We start from the raw sequence: 15,937 nt of genomic DNA on the forward strand, positions 1-15,937 counted from the left end.
AAACAAGGTTTCTGTACCAAATATTAAGATTCTGCTGTTTCTGATGTATCAATACTTATGTCATGCAAGAAAATGCCAAATTGAATTACTTAAAAATCATACAATGTGATTTCTGGATTTTTGTTTTTAAGATTCCGTCCTCTCCTCGTTGGAAAGTGTACCCAATTGATAGAAATTACAGACCTCTACATGCTTTGTTAAGTAGGAAAACATGCAAAATCGCAGTGTACAATCTTGTTTCTCCCCACTGAATATATCTATAAATAGAACAACATACAAATCTAATGTATAAATAATCCCAGTTCAATATGCGTGCCGACATTAGCCAACCGTTTAATCAAATGGCTCTCGTACCATTAGTATCTGAAACCCTTCAGCTGTTTTCTTTACAAACTACATCATAGTTAACATTGGTTTAATGGCCCATAGTAGATACTGCTTGTGCTATGGTCACTATTGGGCTGGTAACTAGATGGTGTTTTCCCCAGGTCTGATTATGTGCACTGTGTTGTTGGCTTACTGGAGTTGCTCCTAGGCATGCTTAGCAAAAAGCACAAAAGCCTCAATACTGCTAAGTCTTAAAACGCAGTGCACACATACATCTGTGCACTTTACAAGAGTCAGATTAGAAGAAGCTTGAAACATTCCCTGCCACGTTTCTCTGGAAATACATGAGAAAGTGTGTTATGGTGTTCCTGCACCTGTGTTGTGCTTGACTGAATGTATGGTCAGTTTCAGACGTTGGATTCTATAAAGGAGCGTTTAGGTTTGATGGGTAGGATGGCTGGGTTATCTCTGGTGAGCCCTGCCTGCCGGTGGTTCCCGTCTGGGAACTGGGAGGAGTGATGTAGGCCTGCAGCTGGACCTGGTCTTGGCTCCCGGTGGTAGAACCTGTCTCCAAACTCCCTAGCCAGGGCCTTGGCCTGAGCCTGTTGGGCCAGGTGTTGGGCCTGAGCCTGGGCCCCGTTGAGCACCTGGAGGGGAGTCTGGCTCTGCAGTGGCTCCGCATAAGAGGACCTCTGCTTGAACTCATTATTTAATCCCTGGATGTTGTCCATAGGGGCCATGCTGTGTCTCTGGTTCTCTAGACCTTCAGGGGAGAGTGGCTGGGAGTGAGGCTGACCTTGCCAGCCCAGTCCAGGTGGGGGCTGCCCCTGGACACGCACTGCCTTGTCTTTCACCCCCATGAAGGGACGAGGCTTGAGCTCTGGTTTACCCGGTCTGGGGCGAGGCACGTCGGGCCCCTGAGGTGCCTGGATCCTGCCGCTGTCTGACAGGGTCCCGCTGGAGGCTAAGCTACTGCTAGAGCTGGAGGCCTTCATACTGCCCGTCTGACCACCAGAACGCAGACCCGGGCCAGCCGACCCCCCAGGACCCTCCCTCCTTACCTCCTTACCAAACCCAGGGGTGAGGGACCCAGCCTGTCCGTCCAGTGTGGTGCCGTGGTGGGCTGAGAGCCTGTCTGTTCCTCTAGCCAGGCTAGAGGAGTGGCCCTGGAAGGGCTGCACAGATGAGGAGTGGTGGTGGTTGGCAGGGGTGAGCCCCAGTTGGTGGTCTGTGGAAGAGGGCAGAGGGCTGATGTCAATGCCCAGGCCAGGGCTGGGTCTCAGGGAGGTAGAGATGTGTCTGCCTGGCAGGGGGCTGGAGGGGCCACACAGAGACATAGGCCTGCCCCCTGGTCTGCCCCCTACCTGCAGGGAGTTACAGTGCTGCTGCTTGGTCTTCATGCTTTGGTTTTGTCTAGGACCCTGCAGGACAGGGCCCTGCTTGTCCAGAGACAGGTTGGTCTGTGTGGACTCGTCCAGAGGGGAACCAGGCCTGGGGTCCAGGGGAGCTAAGCCCACTGCGCCTGGTACTGGTGGGAGAGCCCTGTCGGGTCCATAGGGGTTCTTGGGCCTGTTGGGTCCATAGGGGTTCTGTGAGGGCTCTTCCTCTCCCCCTATCTCTTCATAATCATCATCTAGTTCATCCTGGCTCTGTGTATCACAACTCCTCTCTGTGTCCTGGCTCCTCTCTGTGAGGTCGTCGGGAGTCTGGCTGTGTGCTGCTTGTTGGCCCTGTGGTGTGTTGGGGGACTGCTGCTGTTGTTGTTGACACTCGTCCTCCACACGCGTCAGCAGACGGCGGATCTCCCGGTTGGTGGGGCAGAGCCGAGACGCCTCTCTGAGGTCAGCTAGCGCCGCCGCATACTGCCTGGATGGACACATGAGGCGAATATAGTGTGAGGTGAGTTTGTCTTGTCCTTAGACAAAACTGTACCCGTCCATTCTAGTCCCTTCCTTTATATCAGTATTAAGGGAGAACTGGTCTGTACTAACCTGCTGCTCCTCTTGGCTCGTGCTCTGGTGTAGAACGCCTCATAAGACTTGGGTTTCAGTTCCAGGGCTTTGGTGGCAAACTCCTCTGCTATACCAAAATCCTGTCGGGGGAAAAAGAGGACAGAAACTCAACAGTTAATTATGAATGTTTACTGTTAAATTCTGTCCACCCTGAATATCTCACGGAGAAGCCAAAACCAACGTCTTAAGGTCATTAGCCAGGGTAATGTGTTTGTGAGCGTTAATGAGTGCAGTGTGAATCCAGCGGTAGTCCACACAGCGCCACACTTTGCAATTACTATAAGTGACTGGAATGAGGAATTCAGTGTTGTTTAATTGGAGAATTCTTAATCTGTGTGCAGCTCAGAGTAGAGCAGCTTTATCTCCTAGTGTCTTAATGGATTCTCCAGACGGGTGCTCATAGCTTCTCTCCAATCAGATGTCGGAAATGAAAACTATTGACTCTTAAAGGTACAATGCAGCGGTTTTTATCTCAATATTAAATTATTTCTGGTTAACAATTAAGTACCTTACTCTCATTGTTTTCATAAACATTTTCAAATATTAACTAAAATAGCTTCTTAGCAAAGAGGAATTTCTCAAGTAATAATTTTGCTTTGACTGTCTGGGAGGGGAAAACTGAAAACTAGCTGTTATTGACAGAGAGCTTTGGAACTCGCTTTCTTATTGGTTTATTAACTAATTTACCACCTGGTGATGTCTTTTCAAACAGCTCTTACACTAAAAGGCCATTATCATCATTTTCACAATTTCACAGTATTATTGCAACCTCATAGTGTAGAAATATATATAAAACACAGGTAAATCATGTTTTTGACTGAGCTGGGCCTTTAATGGCAATTTTATAAGCACCTCTAGTGGCCCTAGTGTGTGTACATGCGTGTACAATATGTCTGTCTGTGTGTGTGTGTGCATGCTTGCGTGCAGTGTATCCATCCGTCTCTGGTATGCCTAGAGAGCATGCGGTTGGCTTGTTTTTAAACGAGTTTCCTTGCTCCCCTCATTCCTCTCAGGTGAATATTTAATGAAGCACACCACAGTGTGATTCCGTCCTTGAGATGGAGGTGTGCATTACACCACAGTCTTGAAATCCACAGCTCTAAATAACTGTTCAATGTTTAATACCAGTTTTTATGGCCTCTCTACTCCCACTCCCCTCCTATTCTATTCACCTGCAGCATGATGAAATGTGGATGATGTGTGTGTGCCTAGCCAGCTCTCTCTTCCCCCTGACCCAATAACCACCAGCAACAACGGGGGGAGGATCCCTTCTTTCCGTGTGGGTTTGTGTGCGCACGTGTTTGTGCACACGCGTCCACCTTGCATGTGTGTGTGAGTGAGTGAGTGATTACTCCAGTATATGGGAGAGGATGACCCTATCACATCATAGCATCTTTCCATTATTCATTTGCCCGGAGGATGCCATTTTACCACCACTACTCTAGTATAACAGTCTTATTATATTGTCTGGTAAAACAAGGGTGTTAGATCACTCCCTCCAGATGAGATGAAGATCTATCTATTATACCTACTCCAATACTATTAACATGAAATGACATTTCATTCAGTGTTAAATTCTATAAAATAGCTAATTTTCTAGTGTGTAGCTATATCAGACGATGTAAAACTGCAGTTTTATTAAATGTTCAATTCTATTAACAACTGATAGAGTAATGTGTGTGTGTGTCTCACATTGGTTTTCCTGCGGCAGCGTGACATGTTGAGGTACAAGGAGACACGGAGCTCTTTCAGGCCCTTCAGATCGTCTCCGAAGCCGTCTCGGGGGAACTTCCTCAGGGCGTACTGATACCTCTGGGCTGCCTCCTTCATCCTCCCCTTCTGGAGAGAGAGAGGAGGGAGAGATGGAGAGAACATACAGACATTGATTTGGAGAAGGGGGCTAGCAGATTTTCTAATTGGACACACTTTCATGGCTGGCTGGCTGGCTGGCTGGCTGGCTGGCTGGCTGGCTGGCTGGCTGGCTGGCTGGCTGGCTGGCTGGCTGGCAGATAGATAGATCAGGTTTTCCTTTTGTTGTTAACCCACCTTATACAGCAGGTTTCCCTCCTCCATGAGTTTCTGTAGGAGAATGAGAAGGACGTCTGGTTTGGATGTGGCCATCGCCCACGTAGCATGACCTGGTCAAGAGGTAAGAGAACACAGGTTAAACACACACACACACACACACCACACACCACACACACACACACAGAACGCTCTAAAAGGTATCTAAAGAAAGTACCTGATCGATCATAAGGGGATGTTCTGTAGCCTTTTAGCAGGTAGAAAGGAGTGAAGAGAAAGAGGGGTGAAATACATGATGTTGATAGAGCCTTCCTCAAGACCCTGCAGGGCTTTAACACCGACAGATCAGGTCAACTCCAACTCACCCAGCTTGGACCCTTTCTTCAGTAGGGTGACCACTACAGCAGTGTTCCTACAGCCCACAGCCATCTCCAGAGGCCTCACCCCACTGTGGTCCACATGCTCCACCACCGCACCCTTCTCCACCAGGTACTGAACCTGTGGTTGTAGAGGACACCACAAAACAAACAACATTTTAAAAGGATTCAAACAAGGCCAAAGGTGCTGGAGGGAATTGTGTAAATTCAGTACTGTGTTTTTAAAAATCTACAATCTAGGCCAGTTTTAGACGATCTAGGCCAGTTGCAGCGAAATCCGAATTATGTCCGTGGACCAATTKTTTTCTCCAGTTTGCAGTATTAGAAGGAACCCCACCGTCTCTGCATCACCGTTGAAAGCTGCCAGGTCGAGAGGGGTACGTCCGTTCCTATCAGGGTGGTCTATCTCTGCCCCCTTCTCCACCAGGCGCTGCACCACGTCCTTCTGACCCTTCAGACACGCCCAGCTCAGAGCTGTCTGGCCCTCCTTGTCCACAGAGGCTAAAGACGCGCCTGGAACCAGATCAGAAATAACATGCTCACTCCACTGCAACTGAGACTGACATRCACACAGTTTATTAGGTACACCCATCTAGTACTGGGTCGGACCTTCCTTTCCCTCCAGAACAGCCTGAATTCTTCAGGGCATAGAACCGCTGCTCAATTGGTATCAAGGGCCCTAACGTGTGCCAGGAAAACATTCCCCACACCAGTACACCACCGCCACAAGCCTGTACCGTTGACACCAGGGAGGATGGGGCCATGGACTCATGTTGCTTACGCCAAATCCTGACTGCCATCAGCATGACTCAACAGGAACCAGGAATCGTCGGACGAGGCAATGTTTTTCCACTCCTCAATTGTTGGTGATCGTGTGCCCACTGGAGCCGCTTCTTCCTTGTTTTTAGCTGATAGGAGGGGAACCCGGTGTGCTGCAATAGTCCATCCGTGACAAGGACCGACGAGTTGTGGGTTCCGAGATGACGTTCTGCACACCACTGTTGTACTGCACCATWATTTGCCTGTTTGTGGCCCGTTTGTTAGCTTGCACCATTCTTGTCATTCTCGTTCAACCTCTCTCATCGACGAGCTGTTTTCACCCACAGGACTGCTGCTGACTGGATGTTTTTTGTTTGTCGCACCCTTCTCGATAAACCCTAGACACTGTCGTGCGTGAAAATCCCAGGAAGCCTACCGTTTCTGAGATACTGGAACCGGCGCGCCTGGCACCGACGATCATACTACGCTCAAAGTCACTTAGGTCACTTGTTTTTCCCATTCTAAAGTTCAAATGAACATAACTGAATGCCTTGATGCCTGTCTCCCTGCATTATATAGCAAGCCACGGCCACCTGACTTACTGTCTGTAGGAGCGAACCATTTTTGTGAACGGGGTGTACCTAATAATAAAAGTCTATACTGTATATCTCAGAGCTACGAAATAAAAAAAATATCTCAAATAACACTCTATCCCCCTTAGTGCACTGAGAATTGACATGTACCATGATGTGACCCTGACCCTGGACCTCTCACCCTTTGTCAGCAGGAAGTCCGCAGTGCTGAGGTGGCCCTCGCTGGCTGCCACCATCAGCAAACTGCGGCCCTGCTTATCGATGGTGTTAATGTCCACACCGCTCTGCAGCAACAGCTCTGCTACCTGAGAGAGGGGGGGAAGAGAGACAGAGAGTGAGAGCATGAGTGAAAGGACAGCCATTAGTGCTGTAAAGCAGGAAAATTAGAAGTGTAACAAAGATTCATCAGAATGATTCTCACCTGGGGGTGTCCATGCCTGATGCAGCTGAAGAGTGGGACCACCCCCCTCCGGTTGGGCTGCTCCGCCCCTGCACCCCTCTCCAGCAGGAAAACGCACGTCTCTGTCCTGCCCCGGCCTGCAGCCGCACTCAGAGCTGAGAGAGAGACCCCCAGAACAGTGGTCAACTATCTACTTCACCACCGTGCTCTGAATGAAAGTAATATTTTGTATTATTGATTGTTTGGAGACAGTTACAATGTACTTCACTCTAGTAGTACTGCAGTTGTAGCACTACTGCTCAACAATTCAAGGACACACAGCAAGATTAGAGCGAGTAACACCTGAACGAGAGTAAAATATTGGCACCGCACAGGCAATGTGAGCTACAGTACACTGTGAACAGACAACGTCACACCCCCGAGTATGACTTTCAAAGACTATTTTAGACCGGGCCCATATCTCCCTATGCTCTCTAGAGAGGCAGGCTCTTAGCTGAGGCTGTTAAAAGTCTTACAGCTGGCCTGGCAGAGAGAGAGAGACAGATTTGATGGRTATTGGCCACAGCTTGCCCAAACCAGCCATCAAGTCCTGGGTATGGAGCATCCATCCAGACAGTATATACCTCCCAAAAGGCACCCTATTCCCTAATTAGTGCACTACTTTTGACCGGGGCCCATAGTGCTCTTGTCAAAAGTAGTGCACTATATAGGGAATAGGGTGTCATTTGGGACACAAGCAGACAGTGCAGACCAGGGAAGCTGCGGTCACAGGAAGGCCAAGAAGATCATCAAGGACCTGAGCCAAGGCCTGTTCACCCCGCCACCATCTAGAAGGCAGAGAAAGTACAAGTGCATCAAAGCTGGGACTGAGAGACTGATAAACAGCTACTATCTCCAGGCCATCAGACTGTTCAACAGTCACCACTACCCTGCCCTGAACCTTAGTGACTGTTACTGCATTGTCGGAACTAGAAGCACAAGCATTTCACTGTGTACTTAATGTGTACGCAACCAATGAAATTGTATTTTCTTTGATGCAGCCTCCTGCTTCACCTTGGCTAGGATGATGAAATACTCACAGGAGAGGTGACATCACCCATCTGGTTCTGGAAGCCAGTGGGGAGGGAATGATGACATGAATGACATCTGTGGGCGCAGTGTAGGGTACGCCCTCCCCATCTGTCCCACCGATGGTTCCACATGAGCACATACGCAATTACAAATCACCTCACTCATTTCATTTCCGTTATCTAATTTCCCTTCACGCCAGAGCAAAAAGTTGAGATAACGAAACACTTTCATAATAAATAAAAAATATTGTGGCTGTGATTGATACATTTGGGAATACTTTGTCTTGTGACTCAACACTTCTCAATCTAAGATAAGGCAGACGTGCATCACTGACTCATAAATCAATATGCAAATGCKGATTCATGCTTGAACAGCTGTGCTTCTGTTGTCAATGTCAAATATCTTAGGAGAGTTTGAAGAAACGTGGAGGAGTCTGTTACCCTGGCTGACGTGCAGACCACATGCACAGTGAGAGGAGAGCTGTCAGTCAGAGTCAGTTGCTTTTACCAGACAAGGAGTCTGTGGCTTTCAGGTGAAATCCCTGACGTGAGAGGCCTCGTGCCAACATCCTAGCTCAGCTGGTTTGGCCAGACTGCTCCAACCAACAGCTGTGTGGTAGAGTCAGTGATGTCACAATAGGTGTGGCCAGAGCCATCTATTTAGAAATATGTCTCTGGGTGTGGTCTTCTGTCTGTTTTTGAGTACGCTGGGTGTGATGTGTAAATATCCTGTTGCAGTAAGGTGCAAATAGGTAAGGCTCCATAGCTCAGTGGTTAGAGCACTGGTCTTGTAAACCAGGGGTCGCGAGTTCAATTCTCGCTGGGGCCTTGATTGTGGGATCAACTGTTTTGATTCAAAAGCGGTGTTCTCATATTGAAAATACTATTTTTGAATGGGGCCAATGAGTTGAATGGCTCCTACAGCTAGTTCACCAACAAGATTAAAAACATGATCCATTAATGCTATCCAGTTCTATCAACTACTTCCCCACAGCTATAAATACTACTTCTGACCACTCTCACATATGTCACTGACCTTGTGTGGATGACAGACACACGGCTGCTACAGCTACGAAAGTTATTTATCTGTTCCATGTTATTTCATTCACGTACAGTAAACCTTTGGCGTCTCACCCACAGAGGTAGACACACAGACAGACAGTAGCCTGCCTCCAGGGAGAATAAGGGGAGAATAACTTAATTCTTCTCCGCTAATGAGAAGCCACCAGGCACGGGAACACATTTGCATAGAGAGAGGACAATTTCACAGGGAAAAGTATTCAAGGATTTATTTCACCGAATAGATTAGAAGAGCTGAAGGGAAAATCATTCGGTGTACAGCAGAGTATCAAGACTCTACCATGGAAGGATTTGTCGATGTAAAACCAATATTTATGAAAATGAAACAATGCTAGACTGAATGGTAAACGCAAACAATAAAAACAAACAAAGGCCATTAAAATTGGTACTATTGTTTATTTTATCGCCCAGTCAGGTCTCTGTAATCAACATAAATACATGATTTCCTTCAATAGCCTATTTAGTAGTCTATATTTGCATTAGCCAGGTTATTTTCATTCAGGATTGGCTTACAAATGTTGGTACCAGCAGCCAGCATTTGTATTTATGCTTCCAATTGGCAGTGGTTGAGCGCTGTCTATCCCCCGGCCTATGTATTTACTGAGAGCACAGAAACACCTATGATTGTGTTAGAGTATAATGGATATAAGAATCCAGACAGGTTTGCTGAACATCCTTTTAGGAGATGGAKGTAAWACCATCTGATATCTACACCAGCTTCATCGTAACAGGATCATAAATCTAATATTACCAGATCTTTCTCTTTTTAACATTTTACAGACGCTCTTATCCAGAGAAACTTACAGGAGCAATTAAGGTTAAGTGCCTTGCTCAAGGGCACATCGACAGATTTTGCACTTAGTCAGCTCGGGGATTCAAACCAGCGACCTTTCGCTCTTAACCGCTAGGCTACCTGCAAAATATGCAATATATGATCCATTTCAAACTATTACTACCACCACCGCCGCTTAAAGTCAGTCGGTGTAACCTGCCATCTTAAGTACGGATGGTTAAAAGTAGCTCAAGTACTGTACACTCTTCAAGCCTCTCTTCCCCAGTGAGCTCACCTACATCTCTGAGTCCAGAACAAGCACACGGGCTCAATATCACCTCGCTTGCATCCTACGCCACAGCAAACASTAAACGCACAGTGGGCAAGTGGAGACCACCTGAGAGGCTCACTGGGAAGTGAATGACAACAAATGATCTCTGCTTGGTCAAACGAAAGCTAACCACCTTTCGAGAGGCAGCGGAAACAAGCAGCAGAAAACAGAGGATGAGGAAAGAAGAGAAACATTATTATACAGACAAAGGGAAAGTGCACTGTACCCGTCTCTCCCCAGAGCGTGTCAGGAGCGTCTATCTGCACAGCCACATCTTCATCTTTCAGCTCCAGTAAGCTCTTCGCAACCTGACAACGAGACAATATTAGGCGCAATAATTATACACCATAACTATTATAAGCAATACACAAAGGTTGCATCTGAAGAGAGCGCACGGTGTGTGTGTTCGTCAGTGTGTGTATGCAGTAGCCTACGTGAGTGTGTCCCATGCTGCAGGCGGCCGTCAGGGCCTGTTGTAAGGCCTGGCCCTTCACACTGCTCTTCACACCGTGCTGCTGTTGGCCCTCMGGGGCCTCTGTGGRGCCCCAGTCCTGGTTCASCAGGTAGTGGATGATGTCTGGGTGGCCCCTCARCCCAGCATGGACCAGGGCACACTGACCACTCTTATCAACATGGCCCACCTAGAGGGAGAAACACAGATCAATCAATCAATGAATCCAATGTATTTACACAGCCCTTKKAACAYCARCAGTTGTCACAACCGCATTTACAGTAACCTAGCCTAAACACCAAAGAGCAAACAGAAGCAGATAATTATGATGCATGACTATAAGTTCTAACTTATGAAACGGTAAAGCTGGGCAACAACCACAGCAGATCAACTTCCAACTTGATTGACATTTGGTGGAATTGTCAACAAGGTGAGATAACGGCATGGGACTAACAACTGACCACTGACCTTGGCTCCCTTCTTACAGAGCAGGCTGACCAGTCCTGTGTGTCCTGCTGCGGCGGCCAGACAGAGGGGGGTCATGCCGCTGTCCGAGGCTCCGTCTACGGGCGCTCCCAGCTCCAGCAGCAGGGACACCATTTCAAGGTGACCCAGGTGGGTGTGCACACCCAGCACAGGGGAACGRCCAAGCACCTCTGAACGCCCGCTCACACTCGCCCCGCCCAGCATCAGCAGACGACTCACCTGTAGGTACATTTAAAATTTAAAAAAGTTGTGCGTATATGTATATGCGTGCATGTGAGTCTCTCACCTTGATGTTGGGTGTGCAGAGGTGTGTGTGTGTGTCTCACCTTGACATTGGGTGTGTAGAGATTTCTGAGGGAGGCCAGGGCGGCAGAGAGGCTGTCAGTGCTACAGCTCACCCACAGAGCCTGCAGAACACTGGAGGACACACCTGTCCTCTTACTCTGACCCTGAGAGAGAGGGAGGCAGAGACAGGGAGAGAGAAACACTCTGGTTCAATACTTCCATAGCGCACCATCAACCCCCCCCCCCCCCCCCCAGTATATGAGAGGAAGAGGAGAGAGGAAGAGGAGAGAAGCTACTGTACTGTAATATTTGAACTCAGATAGTCTTTGGATTAACGTCCCATTAGTAGTCCATTCAGACACACTAGCTGGTACCTTGAAGATGTGTGCTTTCAGGATATGATGTCCCAGCTCCATGGTCTGCTGCCGGTTCAGCTTGCCCTCCTGTCTGGAGAACATGAAGGACAACAGAGCATGGCCACTCCTKGGGTCACAGAGGAAGTCGGTGCTCTCTCCGTCCGCCCTCCACACTAGCCACTCTCTAAAKGAGGGKTGGAAGAGCATGCGGGTGCCGTCCCTGCGTCTCACCTAGAGGGACAYGACACAAGATYAGACAGAGGTTGTTGTCATAAATMCACAAGTKGCTGAGATAGTTACTATCACTGGGAGCCAAGTGCAACTCCCACAGAGTGAACGTAACTCAATGAAATGGTTGTATACTACTTCCTGGCCTACTTCCTGATCTAGCTAACAACGTACGGTATGACCGTTTCTCAATAGTCTTTCACATGTTCTCTCCTCACCAGGACAGAGGCCAGGGTCTCCAGGCGTTGTTGGAAGTCCTCCCAGGACATCTCTCCTCTCACACCCCCAGCGTTCAGCGCCCGGAACAGCTGCTCGTCCGTCAGCGGGTGTAACGAGGCCAGCACCACGTTGAGTACGGGCAGCACCCGCTCAAAGGTTTGGTCCCCGTCGAACCCCGCATGGCACTGCAGCAGGTACACCTGATGATAAAGAGGACCACAATGGAAATAAGTTTGTTGACTCGTTTGTGTTTTGAATCCTGCGTGTTGTACTTCCTTAGCTGGAGCAACTCTATGGGCTGGTGTCCCAGGCACAGATTAAGTGTAGTACTGGACTAAAAACGATTCTCCATTGACCATGCTGTTCAGTCCAGGACTAGGCTTAATCTGTCTGGGAAACCAGCCCTACATGTATTTTGAAAGATTTGTCAAATAAAATGTATTAATTCCTTCACCTCAGCCAGAGAGACAGGCACTACCATGTAGTTGCCTCCCTTGAGAACCAGGTGGGCCCTCTGGAACAGGTCCAGGGTCAGTTTTAGGTAGAGGAAGGAGCCCTGGCTGCGAGAGGCCAGGTGGGTGTTGAACTTGCTGAGGAGGAGGGGGTCGGGGACGGTGCCGTTGGGCGTGGTGACGTTGGCGGCAATCTCGGGGCTGACGATGACCCGGTGTTGGATGTAGTCGCTAAGGTCCCCGCCGATCTCGCTGCTCTCTGGGAAGTCGTCAAGTGAGAGTCTGGAGAAGGGTAGGAGGGCGGTGATCTCCTGGGGAGACGGGAGACAGCGATTCTATTGTCGAATTGTATATGTTGTGGATTTATGTCGGACAAAAATGGGTCTCCTGAAACCGTATATATCATACACTGCATTCTCGATCAAAATGTAGCTTGGCTATATCTAAGTGTTGAACTTAGTCCACACGCAATACAACCATGAGCCCAGGAGCACACCGCAACTTCCCACCCAAGAGTCTGCGGTACAAAATCAATACAACACAGTACAATTCTATCCTCCAGCTCCTGCCTCAGAGCAGAGAGAACCCTTTCTTCTAGTTGTGACAGGTAACTTGAAAGTGGAAAAAACACTGAATAATACAAGTGAGGATGAGAACAGTGTTTGGCTCACTATGGTGGTACTGTATGTGCCAGGACAACAGATTAGTCAGGGAGAAGATGGCACCCATCACATCTCTTCAAGCTGCTGCTTCTTCTGACTCACGGAAACATGAAATACAGTAATTGTGTAACACTGTATTCGTGCACTGTTTTTGTAGGATCTTCATTTGACCAGGATTGTCGCAGCAAAATAAACCTGCAGCAACAGGATTTGAACGTTTAGTCCATAATGTTGCTTGATTGGTGGTTCGGGGAAAAATGTGCTGGCCAAAGTTAGGCTACATGAAAAGTGCAATACTATTAATATAACCGTGTTTTACTGCGGGTTTTCAGTGAATTTATGTAAAACACAAGTCTTATCTGCATTTCCTGTGGTGCATGAAAATTCTCAGCACTAAAGGAGTGATCAAATTAAGATTCTACARCTGTATATATGGAATAGGGAGCCACAAAACCACTGACTCTCATTCCGCCAGCTTTCTCACCGATTCATATCAAATCTCTTCAGATGACATCAGAAATAGTGACGTTTGAGCCAAGAGAAGAAAATGACAGCYATAAACTAATAAATCAAATGCAATACCTAAGTTATTATGAAATTATTATTGCTGTTTCATTTCCTTGCTGTGCATGCACGATTTGATTAAAGTGCGGTGATCCGATGATTTCACAGTGCCCTGGTTGCATAGCAACCTCGATGGGGCCGTGCCTAAAACAGGATATTTGCAACTTCCTGTGAAAGGACCAATTGGGAGAGGAGAGAGGATAGAGAGCAGGCAGGGGGATCAACATCTAACATCCCTTGCCAACACACACACACACACACACACACACACACACACACACACACACACACACACACACACACACACACACACACACACACACACCGTAGTGGCCTGTGGTGTCCTCAGCACTCCTGTTACATAACGTCAGGCAGGCTCCCAGGAGCGTTACAGCCCGGGGTGGTAATCCAGGAGGATTATGGGAAAGCTGCGTTAGGCAGCCGGAGGGATCAGTGGCCAGCCAACATGCTGGAGGAAACCACCGCCAACAGGCCCTGGTGGAGTAAGCTGACCAGCTAGACTGAGCTACTGTTCCTCTGGGTCAGACCAGCAAAGCCATACCGTATGAGACACATTGGTGAAGGCCAGTGAACTATGGGCAAACCCAGATTTACTAAGCTTCTTTTAGTTCAAGTGTAGCAGGAGAAAGTGAGAGCTGTATCAGAGACTCGAACCATAGCTTCTACGGTGCACAGACAAGAGTCTAATAGACTGTACTGTACCAACAAAAGACTGGGTCCCTGGGTAGAGGCAATGCATCACTCACATACACTGGTTACGATCGTTTATCTGAGCTTTGTGACTGTCCTCTCCTCACCAGCAGACAGGTCCTGACAGTGACCAACAGTTTGAGCCAGCAGGGGAACTTGGAGACGATCTTGGTGATGAAGGAGGCGACAGTGTCTCCGTAGTCCGGCTTGTGGAACTCTGCCTCGTTCAGACCATCAACCAGGAGGATGAAGTCTTCTTCCGGGATCTTCCTTTCTACACAGGGAAACAGAGGGGAGGTGGAATAGGGAGAAACGGGGAAGATGAGAGAGCGGGAGTTGGAGTAAGAGCGAGAGAGAGGAAAAGAGAGAAAGTGAGAGAGAGAACAAGTACATAAGATACGGGCAATAATTGAAGCAGGTTTAGAACGCAAATGTAATGCACATAACTGCTGCGTTCCAAACGTATTTTGAAATACTGTACATGCCGCCGCAACTGTTTGAAGTGATATGGTTGAGGTAAGAGATCGACGTGTGCAGGCTCTGGAATATCTAACCCGGGGTCCGTCCAAAATGATACCCTAGTCCCTATGTAGTGCCCTACTTTAGACCAGAGCCCTGCTTCCATTCCCCTTTCCCATTTTATACTTCATGAGTAATGTCACAGAGGGACTGCACCTCAGATGGAGGGTGAGAACGCCAGTCACCTCTCCTCAGTCTCCCGTATGGGCCCTCATCATCTCAACCATTACTTTTAATAAGACAGGAGATGGGGGTGATCACAGAGGCATATCTATCCTGTTCCAGTCTACCTGAGCCGTCGATGCAGCCTCACACAGCCCTTCCTGACTGTGTGGAGGKGATATCACTCCATACACTCTGCCAGTCATCTACTAATCCACATCATAAAGATGGAGGACGTGTTGATTCCTCTAGAACGAGCTTGTGGTGGAGGCTACTGAACTAACAACCTATTGATCAGGCTGACTGGCTACTATATCATGAGATATACCAGAGATGGTCTTTTACATTGATATGGCCTGTTATGTACTGCAGTGACCTTGCAAGTGCTGCCCTCTTGTTTTTTCCCATACAGTAAGAATAACACACTGGATTAAAGCAYCGAGGCGGCGTTTACACAGGCAGCGCAATTCTGATCTTTTGTCCAATTATTGGCAAAAGAGCTAATTTGATTGGTCCGAAGACTAATTAGTGTCAAAATATCAGAATCTGTATAAGCAGCCTTATAATGCTGATCACTGATCATTGCTAAAATACTGATCTAAGGCTGCATTTTCCAATTCATGTTTTAACTAATTGGTCTTTTAACCAATCAGATCAGCTTTTTTGCCAACAATTGGGCAAAAGATCAAAATTGGGCTGCCTGTGTAAATGCAGCCTTAGGGATATTGATTGATATGGATACTCCCAAAGTGAAAAAGGTTGTTGTTTGAAGTTATGTCGTTTTTGAAGTTAGAATTGTGTCACGGTCTGTAGCGTTTTTAACCAGTGACCTTATTATCCCAAAATGATCTAGGAACCCACCACGGAGTCCTAATCAACTGTTTCAGGGGGCCCATGACAATTTATCAAACTGTAGGAGGAGRGGTTGGGGGTGACGTCTAGCTGGTGAGTAGCAGCTGCAGGTGTTACACTTACAAAAGTTGATGAAGGGGGTGGGGGGTTTGAAGCATGGGTGAGAACATGGAGACTGCAGGAGTAAGTTAGTAGCTACCCTTCCGCAGGTTTACGATGGGCTCCAGGACTCCCCTGCGGAAGG

General features: G+C 47.9%; 2 protein-coding genes and 1 non-coding gene across 3 annotated transcripts in view; 1 reads left to right on the forward strand and 2 right to left on the reverse strand.

The window, feature by feature from the left end:
• Positions 1-712: 712 nt before the first annotated feature.
• On the reverse strand, positions 713-12,491 carry LOC111953361 (protein TANC1-like). Its single transcript, XM_023972587.2, has 15 exons — positions 12,226-12,491; positions 11,771-11,971; positions 11,343-11,555; positions 11,010-11,132; positions 10,666-10,902; positions 10,181-10,387; positions 9,973-10,054; positions 6,515-6,648; positions 6,275-6,398; positions 5,079-5,254; positions 4,730-4,862; positions 4,386-4,477; positions 4,032-4,178; positions 2,319-2,419; positions 713-2,193 (listed from the first exon to the last, which is right to left on the reverse strand). Exons 1-15 carry the CDS (start codon positions 12,250-12,252, stop codon positions 735-737), a joined length of 3,456 nt encoding a protein of 1,151 aa, XP_023828355.2. The 5' UTR covers positions 12,253-12,491; the 3' UTR covers positions 713-734.
• trnat-ugu (transfer RNA threonine (anticodon UGU)) lies at positions 8,320-8,392 on the forward strand. The gene has a single exon. It is a non-coding gene; the product is annotated as a tRNA-Thr (tRNA).
• Positions 12,309-15,937, reverse strand: part of LOC139023124 (protein TANC1-like) — a 36,868-nt gene continuing 33,239 nt past the window's right edge. Inside the window, exons 8-11 of the mRNA XM_070435540.1 lie at positions 15,893-15,927; positions 14,268-14,434; positions 12,363-12,534; positions 12,309-12,331 (exon numbers count right to left, since the gene is read on the reverse strand). Coding sequence (XP_070291641.1) covers positions 12,309-12,331; positions 12,363-12,534; positions 14,268-14,434; positions 15,893-15,927 — 397 coding nt within the window. The remainder of the gene's footprint in view (positions 12,332-12,362; positions 12,535-14,267; positions 14,435-15,892; positions 15,928-15,937) is intronic.

The sequence above is a fragment of the Salvelinus sp. IW2-2015 genome, linkage group LG27 (genome assembly GCF_002910315.2).
Source record: "Salvelinus sp. IW2-2015 linkage group LG27, ASM291031v2, whole genome shotgun sequence".
Taxonomy (NCBI): domain Eukaryota; kingdom Metazoa; phylum Chordata; class Actinopteri; order Salmoniformes; family Salmonidae; genus Salvelinus; species Salvelinus sp. IW2-2015.